Below are 18406 nucleotides of genomic sequence, written 5' to 3'. Positions count from 1 at the left end.
ATCCTTCAAACCTCCAACGAGTACAGATCCAGAGTCCTCAACCATTCCATGCTTGGTTTCATTGGTCAGAACATTGAATACAGGAGTTGGGACATCTTGCTGAAGTTGTACAAGACATTAGTGAGGCCACACTTGGAATACTGTGTACAGTTCAGGTCATCCTATTATAGAAAGGATATTAATAAACTAGAAAGAGTGCAAAAAAGATTTACTAGGATGCTACCGGGACTTGATGGTTTGAGTATGAGGAGAGGCTGGATAGACTGGAGCTTTTTTCTCTGGAGGCTTAGGGGTGGTCTATAAAATAATGAGGGGCCATAGATAAGGTAGATGGTCAACATCTTTTCCCAAAGGTAGGGGAGTCTAAAACTAGAGGGCATAGGTTTAAGGTGAGAGGGGAGATATACAAAAGGGTCCAGAGGGGCAATTTTTTCACAGAGGGTGGTGAGTGTCTGGAATGATCTGCCAGAGGCAGTAGTAGAGACTGGTACAATTTTATCTTTTAATAAGCATTTAAAGAGTTCTATGGGTATAGAGGGATAAGAACTAGGAGCAGGAGGAGGCCATCTGGCCCCACGAGCCTGCTCCGCCATTCAATGAGATCATGGCTGATCTTTTGTGGACTCGGCTCCACTTTCCCACCTGAATACAATAACCCTTAATCCCTTTATTCTTCAAAAAGCTATCTATCTTTATCTTAAAAACATTTAATGAAGGAGCCTCAACTGCTTCACTGGGCAAGGCATTCCATAGATTCACAACCCTTTGGGTGAAGAAGTTCCTCCTAAACTCAGTCCTAAATCTACTTCCCCCTTATTTTGAGGCTATGCCCTCTAGTTCTGCTTTCACCCGCCAGTGGAAACAACCTGCCCGCATCTATCCTATCTATTCCCTTCATAATTTTATATGTTTCTATAAGATCCCCCTGCATCCTTCTAAATTCCAACGAGTACAGTCCCAGCCTACTCAACCTCTCCTCGTAATCCAATCCCCTCAACTCTGGGATTAACCTAGTGAATCTCCTCTGCACACCCTCCAGCGCCAGTACGTCCTTTCTCGGGTAAGGAGACCAAAACTGAACACACTACTCCAGGTGTGGCCTCACTAACACCTTATACAATTGCAGCATAACCTCCCTAGTCTTAACTCCACCCCTCTAGCAATGAAGGACAAAACTCCATTTGCCGCCTTAATCACCTGTTGCACCTGTAAACCAACTTTCTGCGACTCATGCACTAGCACACCCAGGTCTCTCTGCACAGCAGCATGTTTTAATATTTTATCATTTAAATAATAATCCCTTTTGCTGTTATTCCTACCAAAATGGATAACCTCACATTTGTCAACATTGTATTCCATCTGCCAGACCCTAGCCCATTCACTTAAACTATCCAAATCCCCCTGCAGACGTCCAGTATCCTCTGCACTTTTTGCTTTACCACTCATCTTCGTGTCGTCTGCAAACTTGGACACATTGTCCTTGGTCCCCAACTCCAAATCATCTATGTAAATTGTGAACAATTGTGGGCCCAACACTGATCCCTGAGGGACACCACTAACCAAATGCGGGCAATTGGGACTAGCTTAATGGTAAAAACTGGGTGGATAAGTTGGGCCAAAGGGCCTGTTTCCATGCTGTAAATCTCTATGACTCTATAACCATGCCTCATATGATGAGCTCTTCATTTCAGAGAGCATTCTTGTGAACCTCCTCTGGATTCTTTTCCAAGGCCAGTACATCCTTGTCGGGGAAATGTTGTTTTGGTGATCTCCTTTGGGTATGTTTATCTGGACCACTCAAATTGAATAGCAGAGAATGACACAATGGCAATGTGTGTGTGTTTTTAAAATCTGATTTTGGAATGTTTGGTAGAACATTGGACAGAATTCCAAACCAGCAGTTTAATCACTGGCTGCTGAACTGCTCACAACTTTATGGTGCCAACAATGTCCGTGATTGGATTACTACCTTGGATTTCTCCCTCCCTCTGCCCTCTGATGCCTTGCAAAGTGGTGTAGCTACTAGTAGCTGGTAGCAGTTTGAGTGAACTGTACTGGAGACCGAGAATACTTCAGTACCAACAGTCACAGGATTAACATCGGAATTGAATGAAGATAACAATTCCCTCTGTTATGTTCACCTTGATTCAGAGCATCATTCTTTCACTGCTCATGTTGGAGTTTCTATCTATTCCTTAACTGTGCAGTGGCCAAATTTCAACCATCCTTCCTGGCAACCTGATGTACTTGTTTGGGTTCCTGCTTGTCACATACTTCAGTCCTGCCACAGAAGAATGCTCATTAGCTGATCCCAGGAAGCTTGGTGATGATCCGAGAGGTTTTTGATACCAAAAGTGCTTCAGTAGTCTGATGAGGGTGCTGGTTTGATGGCAAAATAGTTCTGATTAAATAAAATGCCTTTGTTACCCCCTGGCCCTCTCCATCCTGTTCCCTTTCTGACTTTGCAACTTTCTTCAGGTAACAGGTTGTGATGGAGGTTTGTCTTCAGGTGTTTGTTGCTGGCCTCCAGGGTTATTGTCGCTTTTGGACTGTAATGGGGTGAAAATAAAGTGCTTTAACTCGAGACTATTTCAGACCTGGGAGTTCAAGAGGTTTTGTTTTTGATTCCTTTTGTCTTTTCAAGGACAAATTTGGTACCTTTCCTACAAGGGTAGCATAGACAGTGGATGGGAAGCATCATTGAATAGGACAGCACAGTTTAGCCCATTGAATCTGTGCCTGCTCTTTAGTCCCGCAAGTTCCACTCCCTGACTCTTTACCCATCTGTGCCAGGCTGATGAGAACCAAATTTTGTAGGTCTTCTTTGCTTTGTATTCGTGTTACTCACTCGTATACCCTCTCACGGACAGAACTGCACACCCCTTGTAGATATTTACCCAATTATTATAGGTTATTACAAAAATTCTACCCTGTGATCACATTGATTCGCGTAAGGAGCAGAGAGTTTGTGATGTAAGTGGCATTGCTATGTGACAAGAGTGTGATTGAATGTGGACGCAAGCTTAAAGGAATGTGCAAAATTACTTATGGGGGCCTATTTGTTCTGCTTTGACTACAGAGAAAGTTTTAGTGGCAGAGGAGACAACTGTACAAGAGGTTCAGCCTTCGGAGCCTGAGCCGGTTTATATCGATGAGGTGAGTAGACTTCGTTCAGGTTTTGCCGCTTTTATCTCTCTGTCTCCTTGTCATTTTCTCCCTCCACCTTTTGGAGGAGCAGACTCCCCCCGGGATGATGGCAGGCCTCCAGTGCTCCACCCAACTGGGCCTCTCTTCCTGGGTGAGCCTAGATGCTGATAGTCAGCAGGATGATCTGCACTCCACTAACTGTGGCCTGTCCCTCTTGCAAGTCCCTAATTTCCTTTTCTCCACCCCAAACTCTGGAATTCCCTCCCTGAACCTGCCTCTTTTAAAAAATATATTTTTATTGGGGTATGTGCAATTTTTATAATCATAACAATAACAGCAACATAAACATGGTACAATAAACATTTCCACCCCATCACAATCTTCACACCCCCCAACCATAAAACAACAGTCTGCCCCCCCCCCCCTTTGGCATTCTGCTTCTGCTGACATTTTAATTTTCCCCGAGATAGTCAACGAATGGCTGCCACCTCCGGGAGAACCCCAACATTGACCCTCTTAAGGCGAACTTTATTTTCTCGAGACTGAGAAACCAGCCATGTCACTGACCCAGGCCTCTGCACTCGGGGGCTTCGCGTCCCTCCACATTACTAAGATCCATCTCCGGGCTACCAGGGAGGCAAAGGCCAAAACGTCGTCCTCCTTCGCCCCCTGGATTCCCGGCTTTTCTGACCCTCCAAAGATCGCCACCTCCGGACTCGGCACCACCCGTGTTTTGAGTACCGTGGATATCATCCTAGCGAAACCCTGCCAAAGCCCTCTAAGCTTCGGGCATGCCCCAAACATGTGGACATGATTGGCTGGGCTTCCTGCGCACCTTGCACATCTGTCCTCTACCCCAAAAAAACTTGCTCATCCGGGCCACCGTCATGTGTACCCAGTGGACTACCTTGAACAGTATCAGGCGAAGCCTGGCACATGATGAGGATGTATTAACCCTGCTTAGGGCATCCGCCCACAGACCTGCCTCTATCTCTCCTCCTAGCTCATCTTCCCACTTGCCCTTGAGCTCCTCCACTGGAGTTTCCTCCGATTCCAAACGTTCCTGGTAGATATCTGATATCTTCCCTTCTCCCACCCATGTACTGGAGACCACTCTGTCCTGTATCCCCCATGGCGGCAGCAGCGTGAAGGCCGGAACCTGCCTTCTCAAGAAGTCTCGTACCTGCAGATACCAAAACCCATTCCCTGCTGGCAATTCAATTTTATCCTCCAAGGCTTTCAAGCTGGGGAAGCTCCCGTCTATAAACAGATCCCCCATCCGCCTCTTTTTTTTAAGAGACTTCTTGATCTTTGATCAAACTTTTGATCACCTGTCCCCATGTCACTCAGGTGTGCTACATAAATGCAAGTTATTTTCCTTTCAATCAAGAAGCAGTGATTATGTGCTACCAAGTCGGACTTTTAAAAGCCGCAAAGTTATTTAGAAGAGTATTTATTTATTAGAATGAAAAGAGAGATTTTTGAGGGAAGAATACATTTTTAAATAATCTGCACAGAGTCACCTCTGCACCCTGGAATACCCTTGTACTTGGGTGACAGGGTACCACAATCCAAGAAGGTTCAGCATCAACCCATGTACCTCTGCCAAAATTCCCGTACCAGCCTCCTCGGACAGGTGCCGGAATGTGGCGACTAGGGACTTTTCACAGTGACTTCATTTGATGCCTACTTGTGACAATAAGCGATTTTCATTTTCAAATGAGTTCAGATTGCTGCTGCCACTGTTTTAAAAATGTGTCTATTTTTGTAGGAAAAGATGGACCAGGCGTTGCAGTTGCTTCAAAATGCAATTCCTACCGATCAACAGCCTGACTCCGCCGAGCTATTACATCTAGAAGGTAACGAGCCTGGGAATTTTTTTTTTTAAACAACGCAGAAGGCATTCGGCTCATTGTGTCTGCACCAGCTCTCCAAGCGAGCAACTCCTTTAATGCCATTCTCCTGCCTTCGGCCTGTAACAGTTGTTCCTTTTCATATAACAGTCCAATTCCCTTCTGAATGCTTTGATTGAACCTGCCCCCACTGCCCTTGCTCTCCGGCAACGCATTCCACACCCCTTCCACTCGCCGTGTGGAACCTGCCTCCACCTCACTCTCTCCGGCAGTACATTCCACACTCCAACCACTCTCCGCATGAAAATGTTTGTTCTTCTATCATTTTTGCCTCTTTGGTCAATTACTTTAAATCTGTGCCCTCTCATTTGCGATCGTTCCCATCCATGCGAGCAGTTTCTCCCTGCCTACTCTGTCCAGAACCCTCATGGATTTTAAATACCTCCATGAAATCTCCCCTCAGCCTTCCCTTCTCCAAGGAAAACAGTCCCAGCTTCTTCAATCTATCTACATAACTTAGCTCCTCGTCCGGGAACCATTCTCGTCGATCTTTGCTGCCCCCATTCATGCTTTTGCACCCTTCCTAAAGAGCGCTACCCAGAACTGGACGCAATACTCCACGAATTTCTACAAGTTCAACACGACCTCCTTATTGTCAACATGGTTTTATTATCTGCAAATACAGTACAGAGATGAATCATTTTCTTCTTACTGCTTGTTTGATAGAATCTGGAAGTAGTATGATGAAGTAGGAGGTTATTTAGCTCTGATAAGAACGCCGTTGATGTTACCCGCGAGAGGGTCTCAAAACCCTGAAGGATAACTTGAAACACTGGTTCCTTGTGCTGTTTTTGTTTGGAATAATGTGGGAAACCATGTAATAATAATAATAATCGCTTATTGTCACAAGTAGGCTTCAATGAAGTTACTGTGAAAAGCCCCTAGTCGCCACATTCCGCCGCCTGTTCAGGGAGGCCGGTACGGGAATTGAACCCGCGCTGCTGGCCTTGTTCTGCATTACAAGCCAGCTGTTTAGCCCACTGTGCAAAACCAGCCCCTTGTACAGCCCAGCGAGGAACCTGACCAGTCATTGTGTAAACAATTAATAAAAAATATTTATTAAAGTAAATTAAAAAAACACATGACAAAAAACTAATAAACACAAGTATATGAATAATTAAACACCGCGTGATATCTGAAATTATCTCTTGTTCCCAAAATATACCCAGGTTACCTGAACTCAGAGACCCCCCCTTTTCCCAAGCAACATCCAATTTCAGTAACGCAATGGGTCAAATCAGCTTATAATTACCACACACTACCGCTTAGGTGGCCAAGACTGGGAAAATGTCTCTTCCTGGTTCAGCGAAGGCACAAAGCTGCGTCTTTTAGAGGAGAATATCTGCAATCTGCCGTAGTTCTAAATGTTAGATGAAACAGGCCTCCGTGACTGGGATCACAGAAGGAACTGGCCTTTCTGACTGTTGGGTGGAGAAATAACCTCCCTCCTCAATGAGGGTGCTAGCAGTTACACCGTTTAGTCTATTTGATATTTCCCTCTGTGGATTCTGCTGTCTACCTCTCTCAAATTCCTTGCCTTTTAGAAGTTATCATTTGTATAGCCCCACTGACCTCTGGTAAACAAGGTTTCTGATATGGCCATTCGCACCAAGTGTCTCTAGACTCCTAATCTTGTTGCTGGACTAATTGCATTTCATTATTCTTCTGGATGCCTGCTAGTCTTGTTACTGGTTACTTGTATGTTATTTTATTTTCATCTCAAGTTCAATGTTAATCTCTTTAATTTCCCACATTCCTAACAGGCCCATCGAGTCCATGCCAGCTCTTTTGAAGAACAATCCAATTAGTCGCATTCTCTTGTTTTTCCCTATATGCCTCCAGCAATCTTTTTTCCTTCCAAGTATTTATCCAACTTCCTTTTGAAAGCTACAATTTTAATCGGTTTCCAGCCCAATCAGGCAGTGAATTCCAAATCCTAACCACGCTTGCCATAAAATAATTGTTCCTCGTGTAGTCTCCTTTTTTTCTGCCAGTCGCCCCAAATCTGTCCGTGACCTTTCAGCTATTGAAAGTGGCTTCTCTATCGTTTCTCCATCTGAATCCGTCACCATTTTAAACACCTTGATCCAATTCTTTTAAACGTGTACTTTCACTCTGCCTCTTCCCCATTGTTGTGTCCAGGGAGAGTGACCTTCATGGAGATTCTGCCATGCACCATGCAGTCCCCATTGTGGCTGGTTGGTGTGGGTGGCTCCCCATGTTTACTAAGACGAGCTCCATTATGTTGGTGATGCTGTGACCTTTCTTTTAAGTGAATGAAAATGCTGAGCTGCACTTGTGTTCAGCCATTGATTGCCCTTTAAAATAATGAAGTGATTACCTGCAATTCGTGTCGGTAAAGGCTCTCCAATATATTGTGACATTTTTAATACATTCATGGGATGTGGATGTTGCTGGCAAGGCAACATTTATTGCCCATCCCTAATTGCCTCGAGGTGGCAGTGGTGAGAGACCCCGTGAACTGCTGCAGTTCAAGTGATGTAGGTCCACCCGCACTGCTGTTAGTAAGGGAAGTACAGAGTTTTTGACCCTGCAGCAATGAAAGAACGGTGATATCGTCCCAAGTGAAGTTGGTGTGTGGCTTGGAGAGGAATTATCAGGTGGTGGTGTTCCCATGCGTCTGCTGCCCTTGTCCTTCTAAACCTGTTATCTCTATCACCTAGAAGGTGTTGTCAAAGGAGCCTTGGTCTGTTCCTGCAGTGCGTCTTGTAGATAGTACACACTGATGGCACTGTGCATTGGTGGAGGGAGCGAATGTTTAAGGTGGGGGTTGAGGTGCCAATTAAGCTAGCTGCTTTCAAGCTTCTTGTATGTTGTTTAGCACACTGGGCTAAATAGCTGGCTTTTAAAGCAGACCTGGGCAGGCCAGCAGCACGGTTCAATTCCCGTACCAGCCTCCCCGAACAGGCGCCGGAATATGGCGACTAGGGGCTTTTCACAGTAACTTCATTTGAAGCCTACTTGCGACGATAAGCGATTTTCATTTCATTGTTTGAGCTATGATCATTCAGGCAAGTGGGGAGTATTTCACCGCACCCCTGACTTGTACCTTGTAGATGGTTGATGGGTTTTGAGGAGTTGGGAGGGGAATTACTCATCGCAGACTTCCCTGTCTCTGATGTGCCCTTCTAGCCACAGTATTTATGTCTCCACAAGGATTGTGTAGTGATCACTCCTACCAATACTGCCATGGACAAATGCATCTGCGCCATGTATATTGGTAAGGACCGGGGCCAAGCAGGTCCCCCTCCCCCATGTGTTGGTGTTCTCTCCACCTGCGTTTAAGGCCAGGCTGGCAAATATAGCCTTCAGGACTTGGTCAGTGATTGTATCACTGTCATTCTTGGTGATGGTCATCGAAGTCTCTCATCCGGAGGACATTCTGTGCCTTTAATGCCCTTAGTTTCTTCCAAACAGTGTTCAGCATGAAGGAGCACTGTGGGGAGAGAAACTGAGTTAATGTTTCGTGTCAAGTTGACTCTTCAGCACTCTCTCTCGGATAAACTAAGAAGCCACCCTGTGTAATGGATATAGTGAGGACTACTCGATTTACCTGTTCTTTAGTTTTACAAGCATCCCCAAAAATCATCAGGGACAATAGTGAACTGGAAAGTTAGGAATTTTGCAAGCGTCTTGCTGTATGGATTAAACTCCTAATATCGCGGAGGGTGAGGTAAGTGCTGACCTACTTGTTTTTGTTTGCAGTTTTGACAAAGTATCTATTGTGTATCTCCTAGATGTCTGTCAACAAATGGGACCAATTATTGATGAGAAGCTTGAAGAGATAGACAGGTAGGAAACCAGAAAACTAATTCACTTTCCTGATTATATATTTCTCCTGTCACATGTTTGCATTTTGCAGTCAATCAAACACTGAATTTGGATTTATTTTTCCCCTCCCTGCTGGTGCAGACTTCCCTGAAACATGCATAGTTCAGGTTCACTGGTGATGCAACTCACTGTGCATTGCCCAAATGCGAGCTAACAATTTGTGTTTAGCATTACAAAATTGCTTGTTTGGCATGTAGAAATAAGTTAAAAGGCAAAAGCATTTTCGCTTTCCCTACGTGTTTGGCGCCTCTTTCCATGCTACTGTTTCCACAGACATCGTCCACTTCAGGTCAGGAAGTCGCACTACAATGACAGTCACTCTGGGTCTGGCAGAGCACTGGGATTCTGTGTCAAGCTGTCAGCCAGTGAGAATGGTTGAAGGATGCAGCAGCTCCGTATAACACTCATTCCATTTTCTTATTCCTCCTCCTTCCCTGAGATCCAGCTGGGATCCAGCCCCTTGTGCCTACCCCTTTCTCGCTCCCTCACTCGCAATCTTCTACGCCCAGACAAAGTATCAGGGGGCTTGTCATGGGGTATATTACAGCTGAACCCAATCCAGTCTTCATGCCACATGGATGTTGCCAGGATTGGAAAATTGCTGCTACAAGGAAAGATTGGGTCAACTAGCGTTGTTTATCGTGGAGCAGAGGAGGCTTGGGGAAGGAGGCTTCAGGGAGATTTGATTGAGATGTAAAAAATTGTGAAGCGCATGAATAATGTGGATGGGAAGGGCCTAAGAGGAGAGGGAATTGACTCGGAAGCTTTGATTTCAAGTGACTTTCACCAAAAGGGTGGCAAGAGCCTAGAACCTACTACCTGAAAAGGTGGTAGAGGCAGAAACCGTCAACACGATTTACAAAGGTGTCTGGAGATTCACCTGATGTGCAGATCTGCGGACCAAATGCTGGAAAGTGGCATTGGGCTGGTGGCTTGGTTTTTTGCCGGTGGAGAGATGATGAACCAAGTGGCTTCTTTCTGTTCCATAAACTTTCTATGACTTTTCCACATGAATTGGCTTATAGAGGTCCAGGCCAGAGTCTTGGCTGCACCTCTCCTGAACCCAAGGGCAGCAATGCTAGTTTTCTTTATTATTCATTCATGTAATGTGAGCATTGCTGGCTAGACCAGCATTTATTACCCACTCCTAATTGCCCTGAGACAGTGGTGGTGAGCTGCCTCCTTGAACTGTTTGTTGTGTTGCATATCGTGCCACTCAGACTGTGGAAGTGAACTCAAACTTGGAAACTTCAACAACAGCTTGCATTTATATAAGCACCTTTTAATGTAGTAGTGAAATGTCCCAGATCACTTCACAGGAGCAATTATGAACAAAATAACACTGAGCCACATAGAGGTTTTTGGGGCACATAACCCAAAGTGTTTAAGGAGCCCCTTTTAAAGGAGGGAGAGCGAGGTGGAGAGGTTTAAGGAGGGAATGTCAGAGCTTTGGGCCTTAGCAACTGAAGGCCCGGCTACCAGTGGTGAAGCAATTACAACTTGTGGGCGGTCAAGAGACCAGAACTGGAGAAGCACAGATACCTCTAAACGATGTCAGTGGTTAGCACTGTTGCTTCACAGCTCCAGGGTCCCAGGTTCGATTCCCGGCTTGGGTCACTGTCTGTGCGGAGTCTGCACGTTCTCCCCGTGTGTGCGTGGGTTTCCTCCGGGTGCTCCAGTTTCCTCCCACAGTCCAAAGATGTGCAGGATTGGTGGATTGACTGTGGAATATAGAGGGCTTAAATCCTTTTCTGTTCTTGCATTGAAGCTTTGTCAACTTGCCAGAAATGTTTGATGTGTCATTTTTGGCACCACTTCACATAATGAACCAGTAGGGTGCTTTCTTTCTTTTTTTGATTTTTCCAATTAAGGGGCAATTTAGCGTGGCCAATCCAGCTACCTACCCTGCACAGCTTTGGATTGTGACAACTCCACACGGGATAGAGACCTGGGGCCGGGATTGAACCCAGGTCCTCTGCTCCCTGAGGCAGAGTTTATCTTTTTTTAAAAGGGAAGCAGGCATTTTGATTGCTCATCCCTAATTGCCCTTGAGAAAGTGGTGAGCTGCCTTTGTGACTCATTGGGGTCTATGCGGTGTAGGGGCTGTTAGAGCTGATCTATTGCGTGCTTTGCACTTCACACCAGTATTGATTCCACTGGGCTAAAGATAACAGGAAAGACCTGTGCCTGTTACTGAGGTGGAGGGCACCCGTATGATTGAGTGAAGGTGGTTTGAGAATTGCATCAGCAATGCATTTGCATTGTTTGAACTACCTAAGCTAGAAATTCCAAACTTCATGTGTACTTCCTTGGTTGTAAAGCGCTTTAAGATTACTGTTGGTTCTGAAAAGCCCTCTGCAAATGCAAATCTTAAATCCCTTAAAGGGAAACGGTGGGGTAATGGGAATGTCACTGAGCTGGTAATGCAGAGTGCTTGGGTTCAAATCCCACTGCAGCACCTAGTGGAATTTGAATTCAATTAATAAACAAAATCTGGAATATAAAGCTTGCCTCAGTAGTGGTGACCATAAAACTATCATTGATTGATTGTAGTAAACACCCATCTTGTTCAGTAGTGCCCTTGAGAGAAGGAAATCTGCTGTCCTTTCCTGGTCTGGCCTACATGAGAGTCTGCCTTCCGAAATGGCCCAACAAACCACTCCGTTTAAGGGCAGTTAGGGGATGGGCAACAAACGTTGGCCGTGCCAACGACACCCACATCCTATCAATTTTTTTTTTTAAATTCTGCTTTATAATAGTGCGTGGGAGAATGTAATACGAAGACATTGTTCACGGGTGAAGTGGAAAGTTTTACCTTTTTCTTATGCACTACAGAAACTTATTTTCAAATAAGTTTTTATTTAAATCTACACCTGTTAAGGGTTGACTTGAAAATACTTTTTCTTGTATGTTTTATGCATAATGACTGCTCTTTCAAGTGACCTTCCTCATCTCTCTCTCTCATTCCAGGAAGCACTCTGAGTTGTCGGAGCTGAACGTGAAGGTTTTAGAAGCCCTGGAGTTGTACAACAAATTGATGAATGACGTGCCTATGTACTCTTCCATGTATTCCAAGCCTCAGACCCAGTCACAAGCTCAGGCACAGGCTTACTATGCACAACAGTCAGCCACCGTTCCTATGCAGGTTGGTTCCAGTGCATGCCAGGAAAACCTGGCAGCCTTAACGGGGAAAGGGGATGGTTTTCGTGTATGGGACGATCTGCCTGGACTGTACACAGGACAGTACGTCTCACTGTACCTCGGTGCACGTGATAAATCTAGCACACGTGGAGTAGGGACTTCTTTGCTGAGGTAGGGACCACGAAACACCGTTGAGGAATTAAACAGAGATTCACTCTGCTGCTTATTCACCTCGGGAGAATTTCATTCTCACTTTCCAGGGTTGGCAGAATTGGACGCACAAATTGAAATTTATTGCAATCTAAAAATGTTTAGTGCTGTGCATATTCCGAGAGGTAGGCTTGGCTGGTGGTCAGTGGATGGTATCTTGAAGCAATGGCCCACCCGTTGTTGAGGGCCAGGGAGCCCTAACGATTGTGACTTGAGCACTGTGCAGAGTGCCTGTATCCTCTTGACCTCTTATCACATACTGAGACATAGCACCTGATTCATCCACCTTAGAAAACTAAAATGCTGAGTAAACCCCCAACCAGTTCAAACTCAATGTGACGCTCAGTGCACCAAGTCTATTATTGATGAGGATTCCGCAGTTTTAAATTGTGTTTTTTATTATTCATTCGTGGGATGTGAGTGGCACTGGCTGGGCCAGCATTTAATGCCCATCCTTAGTTGCCCTCGAGTAGCTGGTGGAGATCCTCCACCTTGAATCGCTGGAGTCCATGTGGTGTAGGCGCACCCACAGTCCTGTAGGGGAGGGAATTCCAGGATTTTGACCCAGGGACAGTGAAGAAATGGCCAATTATATTTCCAAGTCAAGATGCTGAGTGGATTGGAGGGGAACATCCAGGTGGTGGTGTTCCCATGTATCTGTTGCCCTTGTCCTTTCAGATGGTAGTGGGTGTGGGTTTAGAAGGTACTGTCTAAGGAGCCTTGGTGAGATCCTGTAGACATTACACACTGCTGCCATTGTGCATCAGTACTGGAGGGAGTGAATGTTTGCGGATGGGGTAACAATCAAGTGGGACTGCTTTGCCCTGGATGCTGGTTTGTTGTTAAGAGCTGCACTCATCCAGTCAAGTGGGGAGTATTTCATCACACACTTGACTTGTGCCTTGTAGGTGGTGGGATAGGCTTTGGGGAGTCGGGAGGTGAGGACTCCTAGCCTCTGACCTGCTCTTGTAGCCACAGAAGGATGCATTTGTCCATGACAGTATCGGTAAAAGTGACCACCGCTCAGTCCTTGTGGAGACAAAATCCCTTCTTCACATTGAGGGTACTCACCATCGTTGTGTGTGGCACTACCACCATGCTACATGGGATAGACTTCGAACAGATCTAGCAACTCATGATTGGGCATCCATGAGGCACTGTGGGCCATCAGCAGCAGCAGAATTTTATTCAACCACAATCTGTAACCTCATGGCCCGACATATCCCCCACTCTACCATTCCCACCAAGCCAAGGGATCAACCCTGGTTCAATGAAGAGTGCAGGAGAGCTTGCCAGGAGCAACACCAGGAATACTGAAAAATGATCTGTCAACCTGGTGAAGCTACAACACAAGACTATTTATGTGCCAAACAGCATGTGAGCAAGTAATAGGCAGAGCTATTTCACAAGGAACACAGCAGATCTAAGCTCTGCAGTCCTTCCACACCCAGCCGTGAATACTGGTGGACAGTTAAACAACTCGCTGGAGGAGGAGGATCCAAAAATATCCCATTACTCAATGATGGAGGAGCCCAGAACATCTATGCAAAAGATGAGGCAGAAGCATTCGCAACAATCTTCATCCAGAAGTGCCAAGTGGATGATCCATCTCGGTCTAATCTGGAGGTCCCCAACATCACAGATCTTAGTCTTCAGCCAATATGATTCACTCCACGTGATATCGAGAAATAACTGAAGGCACTGGATACTGCAAAGGCTATTCTGGCAATAGATCATAGAATTTACAGTGCAGAAGGAGGCCGTCGAGTCTGCACCGGCTCTTGGAAAGAGCACCCTACCCAAGGTCAACACCCCCACTCTATCCCCATAACCCAGTAACCCCACCCAACACTAAGGGCAATTGTGGACACCAAGGGCAATTTATCATGGCCAATCCACCTAACCTGCATATCTTTGGACTGTGGGAGGAAACCGGAGCACCCGGAGAAAACCCACGCACACACTGGGAGAATGTGCAGACTCCGCACAGACAGTGACCCAAGCCGTAATCGAACCTGGGACCCTGGAGCTGTGAAGCAATTGTGCTAACCACAATGTTACCGTGCTGCCCTACAATGTTACCGTGCTGCCCTACAATGTTACCGTGCTGCCCTACAATGCTACCGTGCTGCCCTACAATGCTACCGTGCTGCCCCAATAGTACTGAGAACTTGTGCTCCAGAACTTGCCGCACCCCTAGCCAAGATGTTCTAGTCCAGCTACAGTACTGGCAACCATCCGGCTATGTAGAACATTGCCCAGGTGTGTCCTGTACACAAGAAACAGGACAAATCCAACCCAGCCAATTCCGCCCTATCAGTCTGCTCTCCGTCATCAGCAAAGTGATGGAAGGAGTCATCAGCAGTGCTATCAATAATCTTTATTAGTGTCACAAGAAGGCTTACATTAACATTGCAATGAAGCCACTGTGAGAATCCACGAATTGCCTCACTCCAGCACCTGTTCGGGTACACTGAGGGAGAATTTAGAATGTCCAATTCACCTAACAGCACGTCTTTCAGGACTTGTGGGAGGAAACCGGAGCACCCGGAGGAAACCCACGCAGACACGGGTAGAATGTGCAGACTCCACACAGACAGTGACCCAAGCCGTGAATCGAACCCAGGTCCCTGCTGCTGTGAAGCAACAGTGCCAACCACTGTGCTACCGTGCCGCCCATGCGGCACTTACTCAGCAATAACCTGCTCACTGACGCTCACTTTGGGTTCTGCCAGGGTCACGCAGTTCCTCACCTCATTACAGCCTTGGATCAAACATAGACAAAAGAACTGAATGCCATAGGTGAGGTGAGAGTGACTGCCCTTGACATCAAGGCCGCAGTTGACCGAATATGGCATCAAGGAGCCCTAGCTAAACTAGAATCAATGGGATTTGTGAGGGGAAATCTCTCCTGGTTGGAGTCATTCATAGCACAGAGGAAGATGGTTGTGGTGGTTGGAGGTCAATCATCTCAGTTCCAGGGCATCACTGCAGGAGTTCCTCAGGGTAGTGTCCTAGGCCCAACTAGCTTCAGCTGCTTCATCAATGACATTCCTTCAATCATAAGGTCAGAAGTAGGGATGTTCACATGTTCAGCACCATTCGTGTCTGCTGATATGATGAAGCAGTCTATGCCCAAATGCAGCAAGACCGGGACAATATCCAGACTTGAGCTGACAAGGGGCAAGTTACATTCGCACCACAGAAGTGCCAAGCAATGACCATCTTCTACAAGAGGGGATCTCACCATCGCCCCATAACATGCAATGGCATTACCATTGCTGAATCGCCCACAGTTAACATCCTGGGGGTTACCATTGATCAGAAACTGAACTAGACTAGCCATACTAATACTGTGGCTACCAGGGCAGGTCAAAGGCTAAGAATCCTACGGTGAGTCCACCATCTACAAGGCGCAAGTCAGGAGTGTAATGGAATACTCCCCACTTGCCTGGATGAGCGCAGCTCCAACAACTCAAGAAGCTCGACACCATCCAGGACAAAGCAGCCCACTTGATTGCTGCCCCTTCCACAAACATTCAATCCCTCCACCACCGACGAACAGTGGCAGCTGTGTGTACCATTTACAAAATGCACTGCAGGAGTTTCTAAACCCATGGCCACTACCATCTTCTCTACTGCGTAGCACTACATTCTGTATGCAGCACCCGATGTCTATGTATTTACATTGTGTATTTATCGTATGTCCTATGTTTTTCCATATATGGAACAATCTGCCTGGACTGTACGCAGAACAATACTGTTCAATGTACCTCTGTTCACGTGACAAATCTAAATCAAATCATCTAGAAGGACAAGAGCAGCAGACACCAGGGAACCCCACCACCTGGAGGTTCCTCTCCAAGTCACTCACCATCCCGACTTGGAAATATATTGCAGTTCCTTCACTGTCGGAGAGGCAACATCCTGAAACTCCCTCCCTAACAGCACAGTGGGTGTACCTACACCCCGGGGACTGCAGCGGTTCAAGAAGGCAGCTCACCACCATCTTCTGAAGGGCAACTAGGGATGGGCAATGAATGCTGGCCTAACCAATGGTGCCCACATCCCGTAAATTCATTTTTAAAAAAGTATTTCTGTGGCTGGTCCAGTTAGTTTTCTGATGAATGGTAATCTGCAGGATGTTGATGGTGGGGGAATTCAGCGAAGGTAATGCCATTGAATGTCAATGTTTAGATGATATTCTGATGATCGGCATTGCAAAATAGTTCTAATTTTGAGAAGTTGTGGTTAACCATATTAGCTCTCCTGTTTGCCTCACAGTTTAAAACAGAAAACAGAAGTTGGGGCTGCAGCTAATTGTGCGAGTGGTTGTGACTGTTTATTTGGGGAAAGTGAATATTAATTTGGAATGGTTTGTGCACTCACTCAGTCAGATCCCTGATCACCTTTCTCACTCGACCCTGTTTGCCTTGATTGGGTTCACCATTTCCCACATATTCACTTCTTCTAACTCTTAAGCAGAATTGCACGATGGGAGTGGGATTGTGAGATCCAGTTCCGGTTTGGATAGATCAGGAAGATGGTTAGAGAGATGACGATCATCACTTCCTGACGATCATTGCCTGCTGAAGCCTGGCTATCTTGCGTCCTCAAATGGGTGATGATAGGCGCTGAAGGCAGTGGTCAGGGGAGAGTTAATCTCCATCAGGGCTCATAGGGAGAAGAGAGAGTGCAGGGAAAGGGAGAGGTTAGTGGGGGAGATTTTAAGAGTGGACAGGAGATACGCAGAGGCCCCTGAAGAGGGACTACTTGGGGAAAGGCAAAATCTCCAGACGGAGTTTGACCTGTTGACCACAGGGAAGGCAGAGGCACAGTGGAGGAAAGCGCAGGGGGCGACGTATGAGTATGGGGAGAAGGCGTGCTTTAACGTGCTTCTATTTTCCGAATTGTCTGGGGTACTATAATCATCCACAAATGTTGAGTCACGTGCTACTTTTTTCATTCTCCACAGGTGTATCCAGGACAGTCCCAGAGTGCGACCTACATGCCAGCCGGCATCTCGCAGGTGGCAGCCAGCCATGGCTACAGTTTAGGACCAGAGCAGCTTGGTGCACTGAGGTCTCTGCCACCGACCATGAACTCAGCTACTGCATCCCAGAGCAGTCAGATACCCTACATGAGGTATAGTACTCTCAAAGGTTAACTGTAAGGTCTGCGGATGGGGGTGGCACGGCGGCGCAGTGGTTAGCACTGCTGCCTCACAGCACTGAGGATCCGTGTTCGACCCCGGCCCTGGGTCACTGTCCGCGTGGAGTTTGCACATTCTCCCCATGTCTGCATGGGTCTCGTCCCCACAACCAAAAAAGATATGCTGGGTAGGTGGATTGGACATGCTAAATTACACCTTAATTGGGAAAAAAAGAATTGGATACTCTAAATTTAAAACTAAAAGGAATAAAAAAACAATGTCCCCACTGTGGTGGGCGGCACAGTGGTTAGCATTGTCGCTTCAAAGCTCCAGGGTCCCAGGTTCGATTCCCTGCTGGGTCACTGTCTGTCCGGAGTCTGCAAGTTCTCCCCATGTCCGCGTGGGTTTTCTCCGGGAGCTCCGGTTTCATCCCACAGTCCAAAGACTTGCAGGTTAGGTGGTTGGCTGTGCTAAATTGCCCTTTGTGTCCAAAGGGGTTGGGTGGGGTTGCTGGATTACAGGTATGGGGCGGAGTTATGGGTTTGAGTGGGGTGCTCTTTGCAAGGGCCGAATGGCCACCTTCTGCACTGTAAATTCTATGCTCCATGTTCTATGCATCTTTTACTATATCTGACTGCAGCGAACAGCAAGCTCAGTCCAGAACATGGATTTCATCCACCTGGTCGAAAGTCATGCACTCGAGCCCCAGTCCAGAAACCGGAGTCCCAAGGTCCAGGTTCGCTTTCCAGACCAGTTCCGAGAAAGTGCTGCACTGTCGGATGTTAAATTGATGCCCCTCTGCTGCCCCATGAAGTTGGGCTGGTGATGCCACTGAGCAGCGAGTTCCTCATCTCTGCACTGCCGTCACACAGCGGCCAGGGCGCGCTCTCCACTTCTTCTGAGGGAGAAAGAGCAAGATGCGAAGCTGACACTGGGTCACGTGCATTGCTGAGGATCTGGCTGCAGCTGAGGCCGAGAAGTAGAAGTTGGC

At 46.6% G+C, this 18406-nt stretch overlaps 1 protein-coding gene across 3 annotated transcripts in view; it reads left to right on the top strand.

Annotated features, from left to right (window-relative positions):
* Positions 1-18406, top strand: part of stam2 (signal transducing adaptor molecule (SH3 domain and ITAM motif) 2) — a 93792-nt gene that overhangs the window by 70313 nt on the left and 5073 nt on the right. For all 3 annotated transcript variants that reach the window (XM_072469808.1, XM_072469787.1, XM_072469798.1), the window contains 5 exons: positions 3080-3156; positions 4919-5006; positions 8819-8873; positions 11883-12057; positions 17239-17408. In XM_072469808.1, coding sequence (XP_072325909.1) covers positions 3080-3156; positions 4919-5006; positions 8819-8873; positions 11883-12057; positions 17239-17408 — 565 coding nt within the window. The remainder of the gene's footprint in view (positions 1-3079; positions 3157-4918; positions 5007-8818; positions 8874-11882; positions 12058-17238; positions 17409-18406) is intronic.

Source organism: Scyliorhinus torazame, chromosome 2, assembly GCF_047496885.1.
Source record: "Scyliorhinus torazame isolate Kashiwa2021f chromosome 2, sScyTor2.1, whole genome shotgun sequence".
Classification (NCBI taxonomy): domain Eukaryota; kingdom Metazoa; phylum Chordata; class Chondrichthyes; order Carcharhiniformes; family Scyliorhinidae; genus Scyliorhinus; species Scyliorhinus torazame.
This window is presented reverse-complemented; position numbering and strand designations above follow the sequence as displayed.